A 24383-nucleotide genomic window follows, 5' to 3' on the forward strand; every position below is an offset into this window, starting at 1 on the left:
CGCGGGACACGCAACTTTCCGGGGAAGGAGGGAGTGAGGGACGGAGGGAGCGGGGGGAGTGGCTGCGGACCGAGGCCGGGGGTGCTCCTCGGGCTGCGGGGGCACGGGGCTCCTTCCCCGTCCTCCCAGCGGAGGCGCCGTCTCTCCGCGGCCGGGCAGGGGCTCCCGTCGGTGCCGCCGCTGCTGCCGGACCGGTGCCGGTGCCGGTGCCGCGCTGCCCAGCCCGGCCGCCCCGCGCTACGGCCGCTTCTCAACTAAGTTGCGGATAAGAAGCTCCCCTTGAAGGGCGATCGCTGCCCCGAGCCCCCGCTGATCCCCCTTCTCCACACCCTCTTTTGCAGGCAGGGCTGATCCCAGCTCGCCATGTCCGGAGCGTTGGAAGCAGCGCAGAAGGCTCTGCCCCGTTAGCACAGGTTGCCCGGGGGGGGACTCAGCCATGGATTCGTCCCCCCCAGAACCCGGGGCCCCCCCTGACCCTCTGCAGCTCTGGCAGGAGGAGAACCAGACCCAAGGCGGGCTCTGGAACGGCAGCCAGGAGCTGGGGTGGGAAGAGCTGGAGAAGATGCTCTTCCTCTTTGCAAAGGAGCCTGTCACCATCAGCCTCACGGTGATGTACTTGCTGTCCTTTGTGGTGGGCTTCGTGGGCAACATCATGTCCATCAGGGTGCTGACCCGCAAGCGCCGCAGCCGGGTGTCCAGCCTGAGCGCCACCCGCAGCCTCCTCATCAACCTGGCCGTGTGTGACCTCATGGTGGTGTGCATCTGCATGCCCATCACCGTGGGCAACCTCATCTACAAAGCCTGGGTGTACGGGGACTTCCTCTGCCGGGCAGTGCCCTTCATCCAGGCTGTTTCTGTCTCTGCCAGCGTCCTCAGCCTGACCGTCATCAGCGTGAACCGGTACTACAGCGTGCACAACCCGCTCAACGCCCGCTCCTTCTTCACCCAGAGGAGGATCCTCAGCACCATCCTGGTGGTGTGGGTGTTGTCCTCAGGGATATGCATGCCCCTCATCTTCATGAACAAACGGGATGAGATCGGGGTGGTGGAGGGCTTGCCCCTGGTGTTTTCCATCTGCAGGGAGATCTGGCCTCAGGAGAGGCTCAAGCAAGCCTACAACTTTCTACTCTTCTGTGCCCTGTACTGCCTGCCCGTCCTGTTCAACATGGTCATCTGCTTCCTCACGGTGCGCCGGCTGTGGAGCCGCAGCAGCCAGCTGAAGGAGAGCTCTGCCCTGAACCGATCCCTGCCGGCCTCCAGGCTGAAGATCCGCAGGAAGGTGGCACAGATGGTGGTGGCCCTGGTCCTGCTGTTCACCATCTCCTGGCTGCCTGTTTACCTGATGGACATCTGGATTGATTTCAACATCCCCAAATCTTTGCAGGATGTGACTCCTTCTCCTTGGATCCTGCAGCTCAGACCTTTTGCCCAGTGGCTCGGCCTCACCAATTCCAGCCTCAACCCAATATGCTATTGCTTCGTTGGGAACCTCTACAGATCAGCCAAGGAAATGAAGAGCAAATACCACCAAAGGATGGTCTCGCTCTTTAACTTCTCTCTGTCTGAAGGGACAACTCATTCCTCAGTCCCAGAGCTGCTCTCTTACCAGAGTTCAGTGGAGCCTGCAAGGAAAGGACCCTCCGCCACCCCCTCCATGGACAGGAGATGTCAGGGAAGTCATGGCCATAAGAACAAGTGTGGACACTTGAACTCCTGCCAGCACCCACCTCTGAATACTGTCTCCAGCGAGAACACTTCCTTGTAATTCTGCTCAGGAAGTGCCATTCATGCCCTCATCTGCATTTAAGGACTCTAGAGATCTTTCTGAACCCGGTATTTTAATGATGGAAAAGAGCTTTCTTCTAATAACTCTTGATACCATTTCAAAAATGCCGTGACAGGGAAAGAAACAGGTAATGAGATAAAAAGACGATGTATTTTAACTCAGATGAAATTTTAAGACAAATTATTTTTACTGGGGACAACTGGATGTGCAGCCTGTTGCCCAGTCAACAGTCACATAATTAGGCAGATCAAGTTCCCAACGAGTGAGCTCTCCCTGCAGCTCCATCCCTGGATGCAGAGATGCTGTTTGGATACAGCAACGATTTGACTGCTTGCTGCTGCTCACACTTGCTGATGAAGAGCAGTGATAAGAGGCACTCTGTGCTCCAAATCCATCAGTAGTAGTTGCAAGCAGTGAAGAAAAGCTGGAAACAGCATCATAAAAAGTAATAGTAAATGGAGAATTTCACACACTTTACCACTTGAGATTTCATTGTCTGCTCGTATTGTTTCACTCCTCCACGCAAATAAATTCTCCTTATGTGAAGAGACCATGCCAGAAGTACTAAAGCAACCATCAGCATTCCACATTTGGGAATTCAGAAGGGATAATGTGGCCTCAGAGGTAATTTAGAAAATGAAACAGGAAAATATTTTTTGGGCATCAGCTCTCTTTCTTACAGCAGTTCTCCTGTGTGTGGAGTGGAAAGAACTGAGCATCTATTAACATGATTTGCACTTGAAAAACCAGCCTTGTTCAGCTGTGTCTGCACCAAACAAAGTCAATGGCATGTGAAAATAAAAATAGAAAAAGGTTTATAGGTAATAAAATCAGAAACAAGTAATGCAATGTTGTTTGTCTGGGAAGGAGCGAATCAAAGTGCTTGCTTTTCCTGAGCATCACAAGTAGGTTAAAACCTGTTTCGTCCATCTTCTCCTTTAAAGGAGACTTTGATAAATAAATGGTACACTTATATTCTGTTAGCATTGAAAGACTCCAGTAAAGCTTGAGCATTCTGTTGTTCTGAGCACTGGATCTGTATGCACAAAGGAGACCTTTCTCCCCAAGGTCTAAGAGAAAACACATCAGATTGGGCAACAGATAGGAGACAAAAAATGTACAACAAAGATCCAAAAGGCTGGAATGATACCAGAGATGAGCCCCTTCCCTGCCCAGTGCCAGGGAAGAGAGGATGTGCACCATCTCCTGGTGCCAGAAGAGCCCATGCCCAGCTCCCTGTGCCCCAGCACGTGGCACAGCAGGTTTGTGCCCCTAGCAAAGCCCAGACTGACAGCAGCGTCCCTGCGAGAGGATTTTGAATTTAAAGGAACTCAGGCTTCTGATGACTGGGGGCTTTTATTATTATTATTACTGAACAAGGAAAGGATGTTTAAGGAAATCCAAGTTTCGTATAATCTCCTGCTGCCTTCCAGGGTGCCTTTTGTAGGCAAAAAAAAAAAAAATAGAGACAAGAAAATAGCCATTCAACATAACCCTTGTAATGATCACTCAATAGCATTTAATGCTGACAATGATCTGCCTGGGAAGTGAAAGATTCCTCCTTTCCAGGCAGTGCCATCCACAATTTGTGTTCTCTTTATATGAACGAACAAGACATTACAACTACCCAGATTTATGGCTTTTATGTGTGCTAGAGATGAGAACATCTGCATTTTTGCAGGTGATATAGGAGTGTACCTACTGCCTGATCTTTTAGTAGCTGTGGAGAAAAGCCTGTAGAGATTTTATTTTCTCTTTCAAGGCATATTTTTAGGGCTGGTAAAATGTGGCAGACTGAGGAGCATCAAAAGCTCACTCTGAATGCCCACTGATTCCATGCCTGTAAAAAGATGTTCTCCATCTGCAGACCAAATGTAACACAATATTGTAACCCCTACATTGCCCTGACCTGTATATTTAATCCTGCCCTGAATAAACTACAATGAAGGGGCCATGGAGCTCCATTCCCTGTGGTTTCCTGGCTCTGAAAATGGACAGGATCAAGTGACGCAGTCAAAGATGCAAGATATCCATATTTTAAAATATCCCAGAGAATTCTTTTCCCTTGAATTTGTGTGTCAATGCCTGGGTCTTGCCTGGAAGCCTCTGTACCCTCCATGGAGCAGAAATACCAGGAGCTGTGTTCTCCTGAGTGTACCTGGCCCTTCCCCTCCTGACACAGGTGCCTTCCTCCAGCCCCACAGCACTCCCGACCACTGAGATTCACAGAGGCAAAAGTCACTTCCACTAGGCAAGGTTATCTCTTCTTCACACTTCTAAATGTATTTTGCAGTTTTGTTCAGTGTCCCTGTTTTCCTATAATAAAGTCAAATTGCTCACTTAACTCCTCTTTGTCTCCTTGGTTGCTTCTTCTCTATCCCTCACACTCCAGCCTCTTCTCCACTGTCTCCACAGTGAAATCTCCCCATTATCTCTCTCTGCCTGTGAATTCCCCTCGCTCTAATGACCCATTCATGTCTTCACTCCCCTGATGAAAAATCCCTTCGTGCCCTGCTGATCTGAATGGCCCCTTTTGTGCTGCAGACACCTGTTTGCTGTGCAGAACACTGATTTATTTTGCAGGGCTTTACCCGGTGGCTGCCAGGTAGTAATGGATTTCGGTCACTCTCACCCAAGGGTAAATGAGAAGCAGTGACGTCAATGTGGAAGCCACACAGCATCCTGTGAGCTGCCCAGGCTCTGGCCGTGATTTTATTAACCTGAACAGGTCTGTGGAGCTCAGCAGTGCCTGGCTGACTCATCCTGGATCCCAGAGAGGTGAAACCTCAGCGTTTGGGAAGGTGGCTTCTTCCTCTCCTATCTGATAAAAGATCTCTTTGTATTTAAGGCTGACAAGACATGGGAGTGTCCTCCAGGCCACACAAGGTCCTTGTTTCAGGTGGCAGGTGCTTTGATAAGCATTCAGGGGACTCCTGGTCCTTTGAGGAACAGGGAGCAGACACAGCTCTGGCTGGTGAACACAGATGGTTTCCTCATAGGAGCTCCAGCCAGACATCTCATACTCGGTGTGTGGCTGAGGAAATGTGTTTCTCTCTGAATGTGCCCAGGCAGACTGGAAATGTGAATTTTAGGCGTCTCAAGGACAATGTTTTCCCACACCAATGCTGCTAATGCATCTCAGTCCCACTTTCCCTCATGGGTCTTTCTTCTCTGCTTTGCTGTTTAAATCAATACAGGCATTTTACCCCGTTACAGAAATAGGATGTTTAGAACAGCCTTTCTTAGAACCACTGAATCATTTAAGTTGGAAAAGACCTCTAAGATCATTGAGTCCAGCCATTAACCCAGCACTGCCAAGCCCCCAAGTGCCACATCCTTCAAACCCCTCCAGGGATGGGGACTCCAGCACTGCCCTGGGCAGCTGTGCCAGTGCTTGAATCCATTTGCTGTGGTAAGGACTTACAGGCAGCTGCTGCTCACTAACCCTCTCATATTCCATGATCTGTTCTCGTACTGTCAGTACTGCCTCAAAATGTGACAGGTTTATTTTCTGGGAACCACCAGGGAGATGGAAAAGAGACAATTTTTTGTAGCAGGTATCATTGAGGTAGGTACAATCATGACTGCTACCTAGCCTTCACATGGAGATTGATGAATCACTGCTCCTTATAACAAAACACTCAGGGGGAGCCAGTGGAAGGATTACACAGGATGTGTGAGGGCCAGCAGCTCCTCTTCTCACCCCGTGGCAGCTGCTGGGCTCACAGGCAGAGGAACTGGTGAGGGCTGAAAGCAATAAAGTGTCCAAGAGGAGAGGACCCTTCACAGCAGAAAAGGCCATCAGCAGCTCTTTAAAACAATGGTGAAACTTCTGACCTAGAGTACATTGGGTCTATAACCTGTAATTTCTACTCTTGCTCCTCCCCAGAACGTGCTACCAGCCATCACTGGGAGCTGGCTGCTGGGCTGAGCATAGTTTGGTCTATTCAGCACCCTTATTTTTACATCCCTATGAAAAATCCTTCTACATTAGAGAGAAAGGCAAGAGCAGAGGATGATTTCAGGCCTGGCAAAATGAGATCAGTGGTAAAACTTTGCAAGGCAGAGTCACCTGGAGGTAGGGCACGCTAATGCTGACACAGCACAGGCTGAGAAATGCTCACTCAGGTACTTGCAGAGTGAGAGCTGAGCAGCCCCAGGGGATGGTCATGGTGCCCACTCCAGTGCAACAGCACAGAACCAACTGATCCATCCCTCTAATACTCATCACCAGCCCTCTCAAGGGGTCAGCACTGTAGCTGCAACATCCCAGCAAGAGGAATGCCTTCCACAGGGAAACTCCTGCCTGCTGGTATTTTGGTATTTTACACATTATTCTCAGAGATTCTGGCATTCAAAACAGGATAGAAGCTGGCTGGAAAGTTATCCAGACTCCCTTCACCACAGCACATCCCATACACAACAGCACCTGAGCTCTTGTGATGTGAAATATCTAAACATGAAATATCTAAATGAACAGAGACTGCAGGACTTGCCTGGGTTTCCAGTGTGTTGTGATGCCCTTGCAAAGAATCAGAGAAGTATCACTGTGAATCTTCTAGGAAAAAACAGAGCACCTCAGTTTACGTTTTTGATTATATTTGTCATGAAAATAAATCACTGGCAGCTGCTAGAAGAGCAAATACAAGAGCAGCTATGAGCAGGTACAACCAAAGAGATTGGTGGAGCCCCGTGGGAAACTCAGCCTGCAGGAAAGTACTGGCACATTTAGGGATCATGTAAGACTTTCCCAAAATTTCTGGGGATGGATGACTAGCAGTTAGGGCAGCCCAGGGGTACAGGAAATTCAGTAAAGTTGCTTTCTCTGCCTGCTAAACATCTTTAGGGCAAGCCCTCAGACTCAGAACTGACACAGCACAGCTGCAAAGTCAGTGCAGCCTCATGTGCCTGCCACCCCAGGCTGCTCTGCCAGCCCCTCAAGGAGGCTCCTGGCTGCCCTGATCCAGGGATTTTTTCCTCCTTCACTTGAAACAGCAAGGAAATATTTCAGCAAAGAAGATGGATGCAGCACTTGCAGAGAACTTTTTTCCCAAGAGAGGGATCTACACCAGAGTGTCCCTGTTTGGTGTCTCTTGCTGATTGCAAGACACCCCCAGAAGAAATCAATGCCTGGAGTGCAGTGGTGAGGAGCTGGCTCAGGACTGCCAGAGCAGGGGCACTGATTACCTTGTGATTATCCTCACCCCATGGGGACAAGGGGAAGTCTGGAAGTCTCATGGAGCTGCAATGTGACCTTTGATTTTAAACATTTTCTGCGTTCGACCTTTTCCTTCTTAACTCATTGCGCTCTAAGAAACTGGTTTATGCTGCACACTGGGGGGTGGGTGAATTATCCAAGGAGAATTTATTTTTAAAAATACACATGAAGTATTTCTGCACCTGAAAGGACCAGGAATTAACAACCTGTCCCCACGTGCCATAGCCTTGTCTCTGGGAGGTTTCATGGCACTGAGGAGCACAAAATGCTGTATGCACTGTAGGATAAAATCACCAAACTTAAATAATTCCTTTACCTGGCAGGCATTTCCCATCCACAGCCCTCTGCCAGGTGCTCTGGGGCCAATCTGCAGAGCAGTCCCTGTCCCTGCCAGAGGTGGCTGTTCTGTGGCTGACCAAGCACCTCCAAACAAAAGCAGCAGCATCCCTGGGTGTGCAGGCTGCTGCCCCAGGTGCTGCAGAGTCTCTGCCTTTCTTAATTTTCCACTTGAGGTGTTTTCAGTCAACCCCCGCTTTTCTGTCCTCAGACACTCACCACAAGAAAGGAGCTGCTGAATTAAAGGGCTTTATGAATGAGTCTTCAGGCAGATGGATCCCATTAGCCAGTGCTCACAAGTCGTGAGCTGCTATTTCTTAGTGTGAGGAAGGAAAATGTGGCAAAACATTCAGGAAATAAGCTAAAAGATAAAAAGGGGAAGGAAAGAAAGTCCAGACAGTGAAATAAAACCATCTTAAGGCAATTACTGGGGGAGGAATAGATCTGCCAAGGATATTAAAGCTCTCATCCACCTGCTAATCTCTTTTGATAAAGGTCTCACTGGCTAAACTAATAACACTATTAAATCTGCTGTAATCAGTAACAGAGGCAGCCCAAGGATCTCACAAAGTCACATGCCTGGAGGAAGAGCTTTTCCAGCATGACTGGGCACAAGCAGCAGCAGGTAAGGGGTACCTGCACCTGAGGTGCAGCACAATTGCTGAGGGCCTGTGACTCAGGCACCTCCCTGCCTCCCTGAGCTCAGAACTGAACCTGGGATTCCTAAGGCTGCATCCAGCACTTCTGCTTTGTCTGGTTGTTCTTCTGGGCTCTGGTAGCACGGGAGCAAACAATAAATTGCTGCACTGCCTCTTGGTGCACATTGGTATTTGGGGTGGGCTGACTCATAAAGCTTCACAAATGGGATGTTCTCCTGCAGGAGCTAACAACCCAGCACAGCCCCTGGCAGAAAGGCATCAGGGAAATGATACAAAATGGCAAAACTATCCAAAACCCCGCTCCGAAATCCTCGCAGCAGGGGCAAGGCTGCAGTCTGCTCCTCTGTGAGGGGAGGGGAAACAGATTGTGGGGGGACACCCAGCCCTGCAAGGTCCTCGTGGTGACCTGGAGCACCAGGGAGGAGGTGCAGAGGTGCATCCATGCGGCAGCACCAGACAGTGCTCAGGAGTTTGTGCAAAAGCACTTTTGATGTCACCTCTCCAGCAGGGCTCTGACTGCCCAGCGAGGCAGGGGAGACAGATGCTGCTCCTCTGCAGCAGGAGAGAGTGCCCAAAACACAGTGTGTGCCTTGCTGCCCAAAAACATGCAGATCCTGCTTCTCCTCCATCCCCTCTCCACCACTGTTGGCTTCAGCAGAGTTTCTTCTGATTCATACCCGCAGGAGATGAGAGGGAAGCACACAGTGAATGAAACACTGCCAGGGTGAGGCTGCTGTCACATCAGCTGCTGTAATTCCATAGCCTTAATGGAGCTACTCCTAATTTACAAGTGACAGCTGGACCTGGCACCACAGGCTGAGTAAAAAGGTGTCATTTTATACAGCCAAATTTATATCTGAAATAAATACAGCATTAGAGCTTTCCAAGAGGTCTGAGCTGCAATGTATTCCTTTCTCTCCCTGAAGGAAGGTGAAATTCTTGTTAATGTTTTCATTACCCTCAGGTCTTGAGGTTGGACACTTTTTGGCCATCTGTTTGCTCCACAGAGACTGTCAGGGGCCAAAATGGGCAACTTTGTCCCCCAGCAATTTGCTGTGAGAGATTTTAAGCCCCCTCCTTGAGGCTGCTTTTTGCAGGGAATGACACAGTCCTGATGATGTGCAGCTTCTTACAGCAAAAATTCATATAAGGAAGAATAAATAGTTTTCTATCTGTATGGGCTTTTCTTGTAGACTTCAGAAATAAGGAATGCATGCATAGGAATGTACTTCCAATTACAGTGTAAGCCTATCAAGCTTAGAGCACCGTGGTCCCTCCAAAAGCTGGTGAATATCTGTGTGATCACAGGCTGTGAATGGAAATTCATGGCTTAACCAAGACCATGTCACACAGGGCCAACTGTGTGGATTCAAACGGATCTATTGACACACATCCTGGAAGAAAAACACCTACAGCAGCCACGTTTCTGCATCTGCAAGCACAGCGTGGGAAGACTGAGTAGGATGGGAAAATCTTTGCTCTCAAATAACAAAATGCTCTTTTTGATCTCATCTCCTTAATTCTCTTCCTGAAGTCCAGGCATGACAGCCCAGGAGCCAGAAAGCTGCCAAATTTGTCATGGAAACAGCAAAGCTTTTCTTCAAGGCTGAGTGCCAGAACTGGAAGCTAGAACTCCTAGAAACAGCAAACAACTCTTTCCCAGTCTTTGCTCCATCAAGCAAAAAAGCAAAACTTGGGGAAAACAGGGGAGCAGTGATGGATGTGGGGATCTGAAAGTGGTCATGGAGCAGCTCCCCTTCCTCCACACCCACTGCCAGGGGAAGCCAAGAGAGGCTCTGCCAGGGCATGTGAGAAGCTCCTCACTCCAGGCTGGCTTGGCTGCAAAGGTACAACACAACTGGACAGAAAGAGCTTAAATTTCCTTATCTGCTGTCTTGAAGCTGCCTAACCAGAGGCAAGCTTTGCTGCCTGCTCTTGTAGCGCAGAAATAAGGGCCGTAACCCATGGGCTGCTGTCCTGCTGGCAATGAGAAGTGACTGGAGGAAACTCTCAGGGCATGGCACTTTCTGATGAAGGTCTGTGTCCTGCTCTGTGGGAGCAGAGATGTGCAGTGCTGGTGGGAGAGCTCAAAAGGAGTGGGAAAGAGAAAAGCAGTGTTTCATTTGTGCTGATAAGCTTCAGCATGTTTGGTCCAGCAGCCTTTGCCCATGGGAAATGTTTTGATAGATTATTGTTGTGGGGTTTGTTGGGGCTTTTTTTTCCCAAGTCCTTTTCTCAGCTCTGAGAAAAGCTAGGAATTGTAATTTTTGTTCCTTGGCATGCTGTGCTGGATAAGAGAAATCTGTGAACAAAGGGGTGAGATGATGAAGTGCCACCCTGAAAAAAAGAGCTGGACACAGACAGAGTTGAAAACAACACAGATTGTGAAGCAGCAAGAAGGTACCTAAACTAGGGAACCAGAGGAGAGCACTTCTGCTAGGAGGAACTGCTCAACAACCAACACAGGGACTGCACAAATTTGTCTTATTTTATATGCCTCATCTCTTACTGTGGGATAGTCTGGGATGGTCTGGGATGGTCTGGGGTGGTCTGGGGTGGTCTGCTGTCCACACAGGGACTGGGGAGGACAACTGCTGTCCTTTCCATTGCCTCTCCAATGGAAAAGGGTCCCCAAACCTCCCTTGTAACATCACATGAGCCTCAGCTTGACTTGACTTCCCTCCCTGAGGAGGTGCCAGGGTCTGGGGCCACAAGCTCCACAGCCCATGGCTTCTGTCCAGGAAAGAAGGGGCTGGAGCCACACAGGCTCCATTGCAGGGACTGGACCTTCCAAGGGAATGGGATCTGCATGGGTTAGAAAGCATGGCTATTTAATTGGTCCCTTCTTTGCTCCTATTTTTATTGCTAGCCATTTAAATTATACAAATGAGGTTTTATCTTGTTTCATCCCCAGAGAGTCAATGCATTAAACAAAACATTAAAATATAATCATGGGAACTCTCTCATATATATTTATAATGTCAGAATTGCTGGCATTAATGCAGAAGTGGTTTCTTCACACTTATCTCTTCTCACTGTTTCTATATCCAAAATATACAGCACACAAAAGATAAACACATTAAACTGCCCAGCCATTAACACATCTGCCATCCAGAAATAAATGCAAGGAACAAATTTACAAGGAAAAGCCAGTGAAGGAGACAAACACAATTACAGTGATGTGTCTCCACCACTGTCTGATCATTAAGGATGAGGATAAGTGAAGTGTCATTCCAAAGACTCTGGCTGTTTGGGAGCTGTTTCCGATGTGAAAAGCACCAAGAAGAGAAAAAGAGCAAGGTGGAAAACTCACAGTGACCCAGGGCAAGCAGGCTGGTTTGCTACCTGTGCAGGAGCCCCCAGAAATACTGGGGGACAACTGGTACAGAAGGCAGGACTTAGCTCAGATTTTCAATAGTTACATCCAAAATACTTCCCATTTTAGAGAGAAACAAGACACCAAGGGCAGCCCTCAACCACATTCTACAGGAGAGGTTTGTAGGAAAGGGTGAAGGTGCTGAGAGCTTCTCAGCACCAGCAGACAGAGCAGCCACCACCTGCTCCAGCCCCTCTATCACTCTCAATCTCCTGCAGAAATGCTCAGCCCCATCTCAGCCAGTTTGGTGTTGTTTTCCCAGACCAAGTTCTGCCCTGGAAAGGTGCCACAGTCAGGATGCCTCCCCAAGGGCTGTGAGGTGGTGGTAGAGGGTGTCACATTCACCAGCAGCTGTGGATTCCATGGAGTCCCCATTGAAGTGATCACCAAAGTGATGGAAATCAACTTCTGCTTTGCTAGAGTCTCACTCCCTTCTCAAATTCCCCTTGCCTGACTGTTTTTGCAGGGGAGGGATTACTGCAGCTTTATCCCAGGCTGGGCAGAGTCCAGCCTGGTGTATCTAATCAAGGAGCCAATCTTTTCCTTGTGCTCCAAGCACCAAAACACAGCCACAAACCCTCTGGCACGCTCTGCTCAGCTGGAGCATCCTTGTACCCCCAGCAGCAGCCCCAACACTGCACAGCTTTCCTCCTAAGCCCCTGGAATTTTAAGGCAGGAGCTGCTCTCCAGCACGCCAGCACAATAATCTGCTTTATTAAGAATCCCTCAGCCTCCAGATCCCGTTTTGGACCGATGCTTTACTCCTGTTTGAGGGTGGCCAATGTCTGCTTGATTTGTGAGTAGCCCTGAGCTGCTCACAAATCCAATCGAGCGCCCTTGTGGGAATCACTCCCACAGTCACACCAAACCCCAGGGAGGTTGCAAGGAGGGACCAGTCACAAAAAGCTGACCTGCTGCATCAATAAGTGCTGCTGCTAAAGCTGGCTCCTCAGACATTAGTTGGATTGACTGCTGCTCCCCACCAGATGCATTGATGCCAAGTGCACCTTGAGTGGGTATTAGTTGTAAGTTACTGTTGGTACCTCTCAGTTTCTTCCATCAAAAAGCAATCACCCTCCTCTCTTTCCCCATGGCAACCAGGGTTTAGTAATCACCTCATCACCTATTCCAAATTGAGGCTGTAATACATGCTCTCAAAGACTGAAAACTCCAGTCTTTATTAAACTGCAGGTATTTGTTACTCACCCAGACAAAGCATCTTCCAGGCTGCGTGTGGATAAACGTTCCCTTCTCTGGTTTGAAATATGGTGGGATGAGAGGGGCAGAGAAGGTAAATATTTAAACAGCCTGCAAAAGGAAAGCCGTGCTTTGAGACACAGGAAACCAAATGCTCCATAGGTGAATCTTCCAAGAAAAACACAAAGGATCAGGAATTAAATATTGCGTTTTAGCCACAGGGGAGCCCTCTCTCATATCTCTTTTTCTGGCTTTTGCAGACAAGTTGACAGCCTGAATTATCAAAGCATTTGTGCTACACAGGAGGGATTCTCATTTGGGGGCTGGTGCAGCAGAAGACATCTAAGATGGAAACAGAGCTCACCATTTGTTCCTTTGCTGCCAGATCTGGTTACAAGAAATGAGTTTCTAAAGCCTCCAGCCTGGCCGGGGACAGAACCATCAGTGGATCTCTCACTTGTAAATGTGCTGCTAAGGGGATAGAAAATAAAGAGCAAAGATTCTCAGGACATGACTGAAGGTGCTGAGCACTCATTCCTAACATTTCTTATCCAGAACCACTTGTTTCCTAACAATAGATTCTGTCGCAGTAAAAATCTGAGTACGGAATTTTACTCAAAAAAATTGAAAAGCCGGGGAAATTATATAAATTCAAAAATGAACGATCAGAGCTTAGGCATTTTTTTCTAAATATTTGTACAATAAATATGATGCTAATTAGATGACATTATGAAAATAGATAAAAATGAAAGTATAAATGTTGCCTGTGGCAATGTCCAAAGCCTGGGGGAAAAACTCTTTGTCGTGGTGGAAGGAAGGAATTCTGCTGGATCCTAAGACATGTGCAGTGATTGAAGCAAACTTAAAATGCCTCCGACAAGAAACTGCTCATGTGAATGCACTACTTGGTGGCACCATCTACTGGGTGTGACAGAAACAGCTGAGACAGGAGGAACTGGAGTCAGAGCCCTCTGCTGTGCCCAGAGAGGGAGCAGAGCAAGGACAGGGTGTGACCTGTGACCAGCAGGGTGGAGGATGTGCAAAAGCACCTGCAAAATCCAGAAGAGCTCCTGGCTCCATCTCACAGAGTCTTCCCTACCAGGTCAGAGACTGTTTCCCACAGGCTCTCTTCTCCTGTAGTCTTCAAAGAAAATAGCAAAGTAGGGTACCTGTATTGTCATTCACCCGAATCCCATGCTGGAGTTCAACCAGGAAATTCTATGTGCACATTTCTCCTCCCTCTTCCAAGACATATAAACCTAAGAGAACTTCCAAAGAGAAATGTTAAGTAAGTGGTTTTGAACTCTCAATCCACGGAGAGGACGGGATGTGGAGCCACCCTCAGAAGAAAGGTTTGAATTCAAGCCTTGAATGCCTTCAAGGCACACGATGCCTTCACAAGGAGTGAAGACACTTCACAGAAGTCTGTGCCAGGCTCAGAGATGGTGATGATTCATCCTTGTGCTCTTTGGGGGCCCATCTTTGGCACACATGAAACACCCAGCCCCTCCACCAGGGTTGGCCCTGCTGCCCCACATCCTCAAGGTCAGCTTGGATTTCCAATGAAACTCCTCCTCCCAAGCCCTGATCTCCCAGGCACTCAAGGTGTTCACCTCTGCTCTCTTTAAAGCTCTTTCCATCAACAGGGACAGACCTCGCAGCACCCACATCCAGAATTCCTGTTCTTGATATTTTCCTTCCAATTTTCATGGATTTTATAAAGATTTCCCAAACACTCACACCTTGTTCCTAGAGAATTACATGCTGTGCTAGTCACTGAGTAAGATAAAGTCATGAGCAATTGCAAGAAGATGATGCCAATTTGGCATGGCCCTCTGTTAAATTGCTTAACACTAATCCAAGTTTTTCACAAGACTGTTTTCAGATACATGCCCAAAAAACATGATCATCTGGATTCAATCTCCACCATCACAGATTCTGCAGCTCTTGGAGAAATAATGCACTTTCCTCCGTGACATAGCTGACCCAGAGATCCTTAAGATGATATAAAATTAATAGAAGTCATGCTTTTTCCTGTGTCTGCTGCTGCAGTGTGGTATCTCACCAGACCTACTGAAAGCTATTAGTACTTCCATGCCCCAGGTTTTGATGACAGCTGGAGTGTCACTGTGCACTGGAGACACTCCACTTACCTGAGACTGGGTTCTGGAACATCTGAAATGGTGGCTCATTGGATTTTTTCTCATTGCAGCTCTGTAGGAAACTGCCCAGGATTCCTAGCCTTTACCTGAATTGCATCATTCTGTAAGAAAACCCATTTAAAGAGTAATGACAAATTTAAAACCAGCTTGAAAAGAACCTAGCATTAAAATTATTGACTCTCTGGGCTCTATAAAGACCATTTAATGTAATTTCCTTTCTTCTGTAACATATCCCAGACACAGGCAAACTGAGAGGTTTGGGTTTTTTTGGGATGCAGCTTTGAAGCCTGGGTGATGGCTCAGCAGAATCAGTGCCCTGCATCCCACGCCTGCTCACATCAAGGCTTCAACACCATGTCTCAAGGACAAAAAAAGGGGATTTCCACAGGGAATTGTGATGTAACAGAACAGAAGCTCTTGATTGTCTTTATGATGACCTGGCGAGATACTGGAATCTTCATTCCATATAAATGGAACTTAAATTATTTATAGATGAGCTACTTCAACCACCAATTTTTGCAAGGCATGAGGGAATTCTAAATTTCACCACATTTTTATTGGAGATAAAAACAATCTGGAAAAGATTTTCTGCTGACTTCATGGTGATTTGGAACTGTAGTTTCTTTCTCATGCACCAGTCTGTCACAGGTCAGAGACATGGATACTGTTACTTACATCAACTTTCATTTATGGAGGAAAAGGCCTTATCTCTGCTCTGAGCAAGACTCCTCTGATACCTGAGCTCTTAAAGGAAACAGCAAAACTGGATTTTGAAGGCCTTTAAACTTGAATCATAATTTTTTTAAAAGGCATGTAGCAATGGTTCTATTTTTGTTCCAGCCATTGATGACCATTTTGCAGTGATTTATTTCTATTTTTAAGCCCATCAGAAGGATATTATTTGAGACGATTCGTGTATCTGCTATGGTGATATTTTGGTACTTTGTTCTTACGATAAATAGATAGGGGTAAGCTGAGCTCCACAGAGCTGCATTTCACAAACTAGGGGAATACAGAAAAAAAAAAAACAACTTGTGAGAACACTTGCTGAAGATTCTGTTTATCAGTTGCTGCAGAACAATGACAGAACATGGTTTAGTAATACATACTTTATAATACCAATCGATAGAGTCATTGAAATATTTAAGGCATTTCTTTCATGTTTTTCTTTTCATTAGAAATTCATATTAGACATTAGACACATTCTTTCAAAACACTTGAGAGTTGCAGCTTTTTCTAAAATGATACAAAGCCTTTTCCCTCTCCTGTCTTATCTCAGCCCCTTTGTATGTCTCAGGGTTCTTAGAGCATAGTGCACTTAGAAACCATTAGTCACCTATTGGCATATTTGGGAGGCTGATAGCTTTGAAAATCTGATCCTTGTGAGCTCAAAGTGCTTGGTCACATCGGGTGCATGCAACACCAGATTACCTGGCAGCACAAATACAAAGTGACAGCAGGATGTGGACACAATTGCTGTCCCTGCTGCTGAACCAGCCCTGGTGCTCAATGCCGTGATGATGCTGACTAAAGTCAGAGTGGGGCAGACTGGCCCCTGAGATGGCAAAACACCCAGCCTGGTGTCTGCCTCTCCAGGAGCATCCTCCAGATGCAGGCAGGATAGGATTCTTTAGGACAGAACTTTCTCTCCTGGCTACAAAGAGCACCAAGTCATTGCCCAGGCACTGCAAGTTTGTCCTCCTCAGTTTCCAAGTGCTGTTTTAAGGCTGCCCCTCACAGCAGCAAGAACTCTCCTCTGGCTTTCCAAGTGGCTTTCCAAGTCTCCCATTTTCAGTGAAACCTGGTGATGGTGAGAAATGCCAAATGCCTGTGCCAGAAATTGCTGGAAGTGCTGCTCATCCCCTGCCTGCAGGGCACGTGGCAAGTGAGAGCTGGCACACCGACTAGAAATAGGATGCTCTACAGGCTTTGCTTACCTGGGATTCTTCAGCTCCATCTCTGTCTTCTGCCTTCTCTCCCTTCTCCACCAAACTGGGATTTCTCCATCATCAGCAATGAGAAAGAGGGAGAGAGAGAGAGAATCCATTGTGGATCTGGCTTCCCAGCTGATGTTCTTTGGCTTCCAGGCATGCAGGGAGTTTGCTCTGGGCTCGGGACTGTCTGGGTCAGTGGAGCTGTTGTTCCCTGGTTATTTGACAGAGCTCCACCCCACCATGCACAGCCTTGTCCTGTCCATCAGCAGCATCTCCTGAGCAGGGGAGCAGCAGTGAGATGTGCTCTCAGCCAGCTGGAAACAAGGCAGCTCCAAATCTATAAAACACTTGGACAGCAGGAGCAAGCTGCTCTCTGAAGGTTGAGAGACCCAGGACAGACCCAAACTGGTGACTGATGGAATTTGTTTTCTTGCCTGCTTTTCTTCTGGACCATCCCTGTCCTTTCTGCCATTCCTCTTCACATCCAACTCTACTGCCCTTTGTGATACCCATCCCTAAGGTCAGCAGCTCTTTGCCCCTATCCTTCTTCACTCTTTCCAGCATCACCTTTTCAGAGGTGCAACAGGAATGATAGCAGTGGAACAATTCTAGAGTTTGAAGCCTATTGTCAGAAATGAGATACCAGCATGTCCTGTTGCCTCCCAATGAGTCTGACCCATCAAAGTACCTAAATCTAGGCTCATGCATCCCTTCGTCCTCCTGAAATATTTATGGTCTCCCAAAAAAGTCATTCCTGGTGCTTTTGCCTCCCCGAGGCGCAGACGGATGAGATTTCCCAGCTGGGCACTAGATGGCAAAACATCCCGAGAAAGGGAATTTCCCACCTCGGTTCTTTCGGAAGGGGCTGCGGGAGCTTTGGGGAGTGTTTCAAACGCTCTGAATATGCAGAAGTTGCAAATGTGAGCGCGCAGAGCCCAGCAGAGAGAGAGGGAGAGGAGGTGATTTGTATTCCTGTCCTACCTTTGGGCAGAAGTGTTTGCGTACAAGCGTCTGAAGCTGTTTCCTCCTCTGCTGCTCTCCCGCTGACAGATTGTGGCCACAGAGCTTCAAATATGCAAACAGCTCAGCCCCGGCGAGGGCAGAGCCGCTTCTGTTTGCAGAGATGCTCTGGCTCCCTGGCAGGCACGGGTCAGGGCAACGTGCAGCACGTGGCCGGCAGATGCCTCAGCCTTCAGCCCATCCTCCTCCTCTGGAGCTCCAAAATAAAAATCAGGCCATTTCATAGAATTATAAACTGCTTTGGGTAGGAAAGGACTGTAAATATCATCTAGTTCCAACCCTCCTGCCATGGGGAGGGTGCCACACCTGGATTTGGTTGCTCCTTGAACATTCCCGTGGATGGGCATCCACAGCCTCTCTTGGCAACCTCTGCCAACCCTCTTGGCAGTGTGTGGCTCCCCCACACCTCTCCATGCCCTGTGTGACTTTCTCCCTCCTCCTTCCATGTCCCCTTTGTGGTGGAAAAGGTGCAGATGTTGCATTCACTGAGGTGAATCCCCGAGGGGCTGGAATTCTGTGTCCTTTACCCAGCAGGTTCTGCCCTCCACCTTTCACTGCTGTGCCCAGTTGCAGAGTCCAGAGCAGGTGACTGAAAGCCCTGAAAAGAGACAGGTCCTCAGCTCCTTGCCCTCATGATTCCCTGCTGGCAGGTGCCATCTTTTATTCCACAGTGATCCAGCCCCTGATGGGACTCAGGGACCAAGAGACTCAGCTGAAAAGTGATATCACACATTTTGGCCTTTCCTGCCAAAAGCTCTATAAAGCACCCTGCACTGGGCTATAAAACATCCCAGCTATAAAACATCCTGCACTGGGCTCTGCTGGCAGATGGGATCTGGAAGGAACCTACAGATACTTGACCTCAAAAGCTGCTTTTTCCTCTTCTTGTAGCTCTCAGGACGTGAATTCTCACAGGGACCTCTCCTCACTCTGCTCTTCCGCAGCCCCTTTGCTCAAAAGCCCTGCAGCAATTTCAGGTGCTGATTTTGCAGATCACAGAGGCAATGCTGGCCAAAATGGGTGGCACCAGGCAGGGCCCAGCTCTCCAAACCCTGATGCTCTGCACTGCTGGTGACAGGTATGGGTGCAGACATCTCTGCTGCCTTGCCCTGGGGAAGCTGGACTGGAAGAAAAAGCAGCTGAGATCACCATCAAGGAGGAGATGTGGGGGGATTTGGGGGGATTTGGGATTTGCTCTGAGCTGTGGCACCCTCAGGCTGCATCACACGAGTCTGGTGGAGCCCTTTAATCCCAGGGGAAGGTATTAGAAGGGGATGCTTTGCCAGCTCCACAGCCTGGCAAACAGAGGGGAAAATGTGCTGAAAGCTACGGCTTCCTGAGCATGTTCTCTGTCTGGAATCTGCCTGCAAAACAACTCACATTTCTCAAAGGGGTTCATTATTCAAAAACTATTTGCTGAATAATTTCTCTGAGTAATTGCAGGTCTGAAGCTTGTCAGCAAACAATTCGTCGTGAGCATCCAGGCAGGCAGCTGTAACCATGCTCAGGCTCTGGTCTGTGGGTGGGTAACCCCAGAGTTGGGTAGGAAGGGTAAACAAACTTGTTTACAAAATCAGGATCTGGACAGAAAAAAAAAAAAAGGAAAAAAAAGGAAAAAAATTGTAACATCTTAAAATAAGCTGCTTCCACCACAGTTTCTAGATATAACTGACCAATATAATCTGGCAGAGAGAACTGGGCATTGAGAACCAGCCCTGGGCTGCCACAACCCTGCATGTGGTGTGTGGCTCTGTCCTCCAGCTGCCCCCATGTCCCTGAGGGAGCAGCCAGACTGGTCCCCAGGCAGGGAAAGGAAAGGAGCAGGAGATGGGGAAGGAGGAGCTGCCTCCCCCCTTGCAGGGCCCTGACCACCATGGGAAATGCTGTGTGCTGCAGGAACATGTCACAGACCCTTGTCCCTAGAAAATGTCACCAAGCAGCTCTGGCAATCCACACACACACTTGGAGAAGGAGCAGAGAGGGGCTGGAAGCGTTTCCACAATTTAGGGCTCAGCAAGTGCACAGTAGCACTGGGCTGGGTACCAAAGTCATCACTCAGGCTATGTTTCCTGCTGAAATCATGAAATAATAGATGTCCAATTAACTGGCAAAGCAAGATGCAAAGAGAAATATTGCTTGCAGAGGGCTGGCATAGTGCCCATGGAGTTATAATAAGAATATTTTATTTGCCTGGGCTATAGATAACCTATTTCTCGTCTCTCTCTTGCTGCCTCTGGCATTCCTGAGAGTATATGGGTTTTCTTGGAATAACTTTTCTTTTCCAGCAATCTCTAAAGTCCTCTCACATTCCACCAGCTCAAATTTATTTCAAATACTGCTAGACTAAACACAGCCCTAATAGCTAGTGTTAGTGACTGGAGTATCTGAACACTCAAACTGCACAGATTGCAAATTTGAGGCCGTGGTACTGTTCAAAATGTGCCTGTGTGGGAGCAGGAAGGAGAAGAGGGGCTAACCTATTTCAGCCTTTAGAATAGGCAGAGCAGGAAAAGTTAGAGCAGAAATAGAAAAAGGAGAAAAGAAAAAGAACATCCTAGGAAAAAAATTAATTTGCAGGAATAAAAGCCTGCTTCACGTTGCAGTTTCCTAAGTCAAAAATAAAACCACAGAGGTGCCAATAGGGCTGGACAGATGTCAGCTCAGCACCAACCTGCCCAATAAGTTATTAGAACCCAGAGACCATTGGATGCAGAAAATCTTGTGCACAGTGCCCTGGAGCCAACACAAGGCACGTACTGCACATCCCTGAAAAGCACAAGAGGAAAGGTTCCAACTGCAGCACGCCAGCCTATCAACTACACATGATCCAGATTAAGGGTAACTAGCATAAACTAAAGCCTCTGAACAAGGTGTCCAGCAAAATGAGATTTTTGACGGGTCAGTCCCTCCCTGCAGGTGCTGTTTGCTTAACTTGACATGGAGCCACAGCCCTGGGCAGGAAAGAACTGATTCCCTTTAATTGTTGCAGCCATTCTGAAGCCAGTTCTCTGTAATTCTCTGTCTCTGTTTGGCCCAAGAGTGTTTCCAAATCCTTAGAAACAAGACAGCAGTTGTAACCTCGGTAAAACTGGAGGCATCAAGCACATGAGTGGCTCACTGAAGGTCAGAGCATGACCCATTTCAGAACTAAGAATGGAAAATCCTTTGCCTCTCAGCCTTGCATCCCAATTGCATTCCTGATGGTCTCTGATCTTGGGGAAGGCAATGCAAAGGAAGTTCCAACACACACAGAGGAATTTATTTGAATTAAACTGCTATTGAAACAGCCCAGAATGTGACCTGTGAATTCTGTTTCCTTCTATCTTCCCTTTTAATTCTAATTTTTTTTCTTCTCAAGCCTTTCATTCACAAAATTCTTTTATTCTTCCTTTCTTCTTTTGTATTCTTAAACTTCTCATTTTGCAGTATTTCTCTTTATTTGCAGAGAGCAGAACTGGATAAAACCAAGAGGCACATCCCTAATGGGAAGAGAGCCCCTAAAATCACCTGCCAGTTAATCCCTTTGCTGCTGGTGGCTGCCACTTTCCCATCCTGCCAGCAGCTGGGAACACAAGGGTGGATGGCTGTGGAAATGTGCAACGTGAGCTCGGGGTTTTGCTCTGTGAAGTGATGACAGAGTGAGAAGGAAAACACAGGATGCAACTGGAGAGTGGAAGATGTTTCCTCTGCGACAGCGCCGTTCTGGGAGCCCAGCAAAGCCCCAGTTCTCACCAGTGCAAGGCTGGTGCAGGTGCAAAGAAGCAATCAAGCAACCAAAAACACAATGAGACAGCCTTTTCCTGCCACTTCTTGACCTCATCCTTTCTCAAACCAAACACTGCTGTTCTTTCAGGAGGGGGGAAAAAAATCCCCTGTTGCTTTTGACCAAACAAGAAAAGAAGAAAAACAAATCCCAGCGCAGCTCCTGCTGTCTGTGGGTGACTGTCTGAGCTGGGCTGAGCAGAGCTGTGCCTCAGCTCCACGCTGTCAAGCCTTGCAGCTGCGGGCAGGGAGCAGCAGTAGCACAATGGCCTCAGAAATGCCTTGCCAGGGTCAGGCAGATCAAGCCAAACACGTGTAATATCCCCATTTTTACTTAGAAGGCACCACATGAGATGCTGGAGGCAAATATATATAGTGTCTAATAACTCCCAGAAGGGAGAATCACAGAGTCATTTTTGTTGGAAAAGATCTCCAAGGTCAGTGAGTCCCAACTTTGATCCAAGAAGATCAGAAGATGAGAGGAAACCCAGGCTGCCCTGCCCACATGTTGGTCCTTCCCCAGCTAATTAACTCCATCCTGATGGAATTCCTGCTGCCATTGCACTCCACTCCCAGTAAAACACACATCTCTAGAAGGGCCAAGAAAGGATCCTTCAGAAAGACCTTGCTTGTGGCATCACAGTCTCCACAGTGTGGGAACAGGCCTGTCCAAAGCAAATACCAGCTAAAAAAACCCCAACAAAAATAATGAAAAGATCAAACTCAGAGTCGAGAACGAGGCAGCCAATTGCTGTGTGTTCCTGCACTAAGTGGCATCCCTGCAAGGAGCAAGTTGGAATATTTTAGCAAAAATATTCCAGCAAAGAATCCATTTCTGGCAACTAAGCTGTATTGGAAATTTCCTTGCAATTGACATGGCCAAAAAAAAAACCCCAGCTAATGCTTACAGCAGCAGCTTAATGTATACTGAAAGCTTATTCCTGGATATTGGAGGAAAAAACAAAGAGAAAAAAAAAATCACAAACCCACTCCACCCCCAAAAAACTTGTCCCTCATTGTCTTTTTAGCCTAAAATTATAAGAGCTAAATTTTCACTGGCGTCTCAATTCCAAAGGCAAACTTTGCAAGCAGGCAGTTTTCTTATTGAAAATAAAGTGAAAAGCACTGATCCCAAACCTGCAGACTTTCCAAAAGCCAGGAACTGTGCCCAAACACACTGACCTTTTGCTAAGCTCTAAAAAATGTAATAAATGCAAAGTGCAACAGCATCTGGAACCTGCCCTGACATCTTGAATTCACATTCTCACTTGCTGATGAAAGATGCCTTGGTTGTTTTAAACAGGTTTGCTCCCAAAACTCTTGCTGTAGCCTGGAGCCAGGCTGTGTTGAGGGCCTGGTCCCAACCTGACCCAATTTTGGTACATGAAGGGCCCTCAGCACACAGCAGCTTCATCCTGCTGCTCTGCCTCTACCTGGTGCTGTGTGGTGGAAGAGAAACACAGTTTGCCTTGGTCTTACAAAGAGCTTTTGTTTTTCAGCTGCTCCCAGCACCCTCAGTTTCCCCAGGAAAATCTGTGTGTATGATGCAAAGTCAATCCAAGAATTGCTTCTGTCTGGGAGTATCTGTGGAATAACACCACAAATTTTACTGCCCACCACAGGCTGCTCTCCTCTTGCAGCTGGCAGGGCTTCGAAGGAAACCTGATGCTATTTTGAGAATCCAAGAAATCCAGGAGGCTCAGATTTGAGGCATCTAAAGAAGAAGAGGGAAAACCAACACAATCCCAATTCCATCATTTTGGGATTGACTCCCAGCCCCACCAACCAGGGGCTGGATCCATGCAGGGCAAACTGGAGGGTGCAGCCGTGCCTGGGCTCACTCTCTGCTGCTCAGAGCAGCTGGAACAGGGACAAAGCAAACAGGCTCAGGGATGGACAGACAGAGGGACACCCACAGCGCTTGACTGTCCCACAGCCACAGCACCCTGCACAGCACAAACCACCCCGGGACACCACGGGGTTTGTTCAGGAGAGCTGACAAAAACTGGGTTAGTCAAGAGAAATGTCCCAGAATCCACAATCCATTGCAAGGTGGTAATTGTAACCACGAAAATGATCCTCTGCTGGTAGAAAACAGAAAGCCACTACTTGCTTTTCACCCCATCAGAAATGTGTTCCTATAAACATTTCACATGTTCCACCTGCCCAGAGCTGTGGATTGGTCCTGACACCTGACTTCACATACACTACATTCACACTCACAGAACTTAAAATACAAGGGAAGATAATCAAGAAACACAAATCTAGGTCATCCTGACCTGAAGCAAGAACCTTTTTCAGAAGACCTGCATGCCCAGACCAGTACTGGGTAGCTGTGTCATGCCAAGATGGGTTCCCCACTGTGCACAGCAACACCCAGCACTTGAGAAATGCTTATATACACTCAGTTCACTGATCTATCATTAGCTAAAGGTCACCAAAGGCTTTGTAAAAAGCTTTATCCTCTCAGCACGATCATTCTAGGTGACAAATACTTCTGATTTACTCAAGACACAAAATATACAGAGTCAGAAATCAATAAAGCACGCAAAGGTTGAGGGAAAGAAAAACTGGAGGCGGACAGAAGTGCCCAATAATATGTGAAAGGTCACTGGCACCATCTCTCCAGCACTTCCACCCCCTGTGGACATTGCCCTGCTGGCAGAGGCTGACAGCTGGTGGAGATGCAAGCCTTCCTCCCCCAGCACAGGTGAGCCTTAGACCACCACTCTTCTTAGTTTGCTCTAAATAACTGTTTGGTCTAAGTCCACAATGCCCAGCACCATTCACAAAGACACAGAATTTCAGATAATCTGTCCCCACATCCTGTATCAGAACCCCTTGGATTTTGCCTGCTGCATTAAGATAAGCTTTCACTACCTGATTTTTCAATTACTTATTTCATCCTCTCTTTCAGCCCCTGCTCCCCCCTG

The 24383-nt window shown here is 47.7% G+C and overlaps 1 protein-coding gene across 1 annotated transcript; it reads left to right on the forward strand.

Annotated features, from left to right (window-relative positions):
• The first annotated feature begins 436 nt into the window (after positions 1 to 436).
• On the forward strand, positions 437 to 1765 carry LOC120513285 (galanin receptor type 1-like). The gene has a single exon (XM_039732530.1). It carries the CDS (start codon positions 437 to 439, stop codon positions 1763 to 1765), a length of 1329 nt encoding a protein of 442 aa, XP_039588464.1.
• Positions 1766 to 24383: the final 22618 nt, after the last annotated feature.

The sequence above is a fragment of the Passer montanus genome, unplaced genomic scaffold (genome assembly GCF_014805655.1).
Source record: "Passer montanus isolate IOZ18808 unplaced genomic scaffold, ASM1480565v1 scaffold8, whole genome shotgun sequence".
Lineage (NCBI taxonomy): Eukaryota > Metazoa > Chordata > Aves > Passeriformes > Passeridae > Passer > Passer montanus.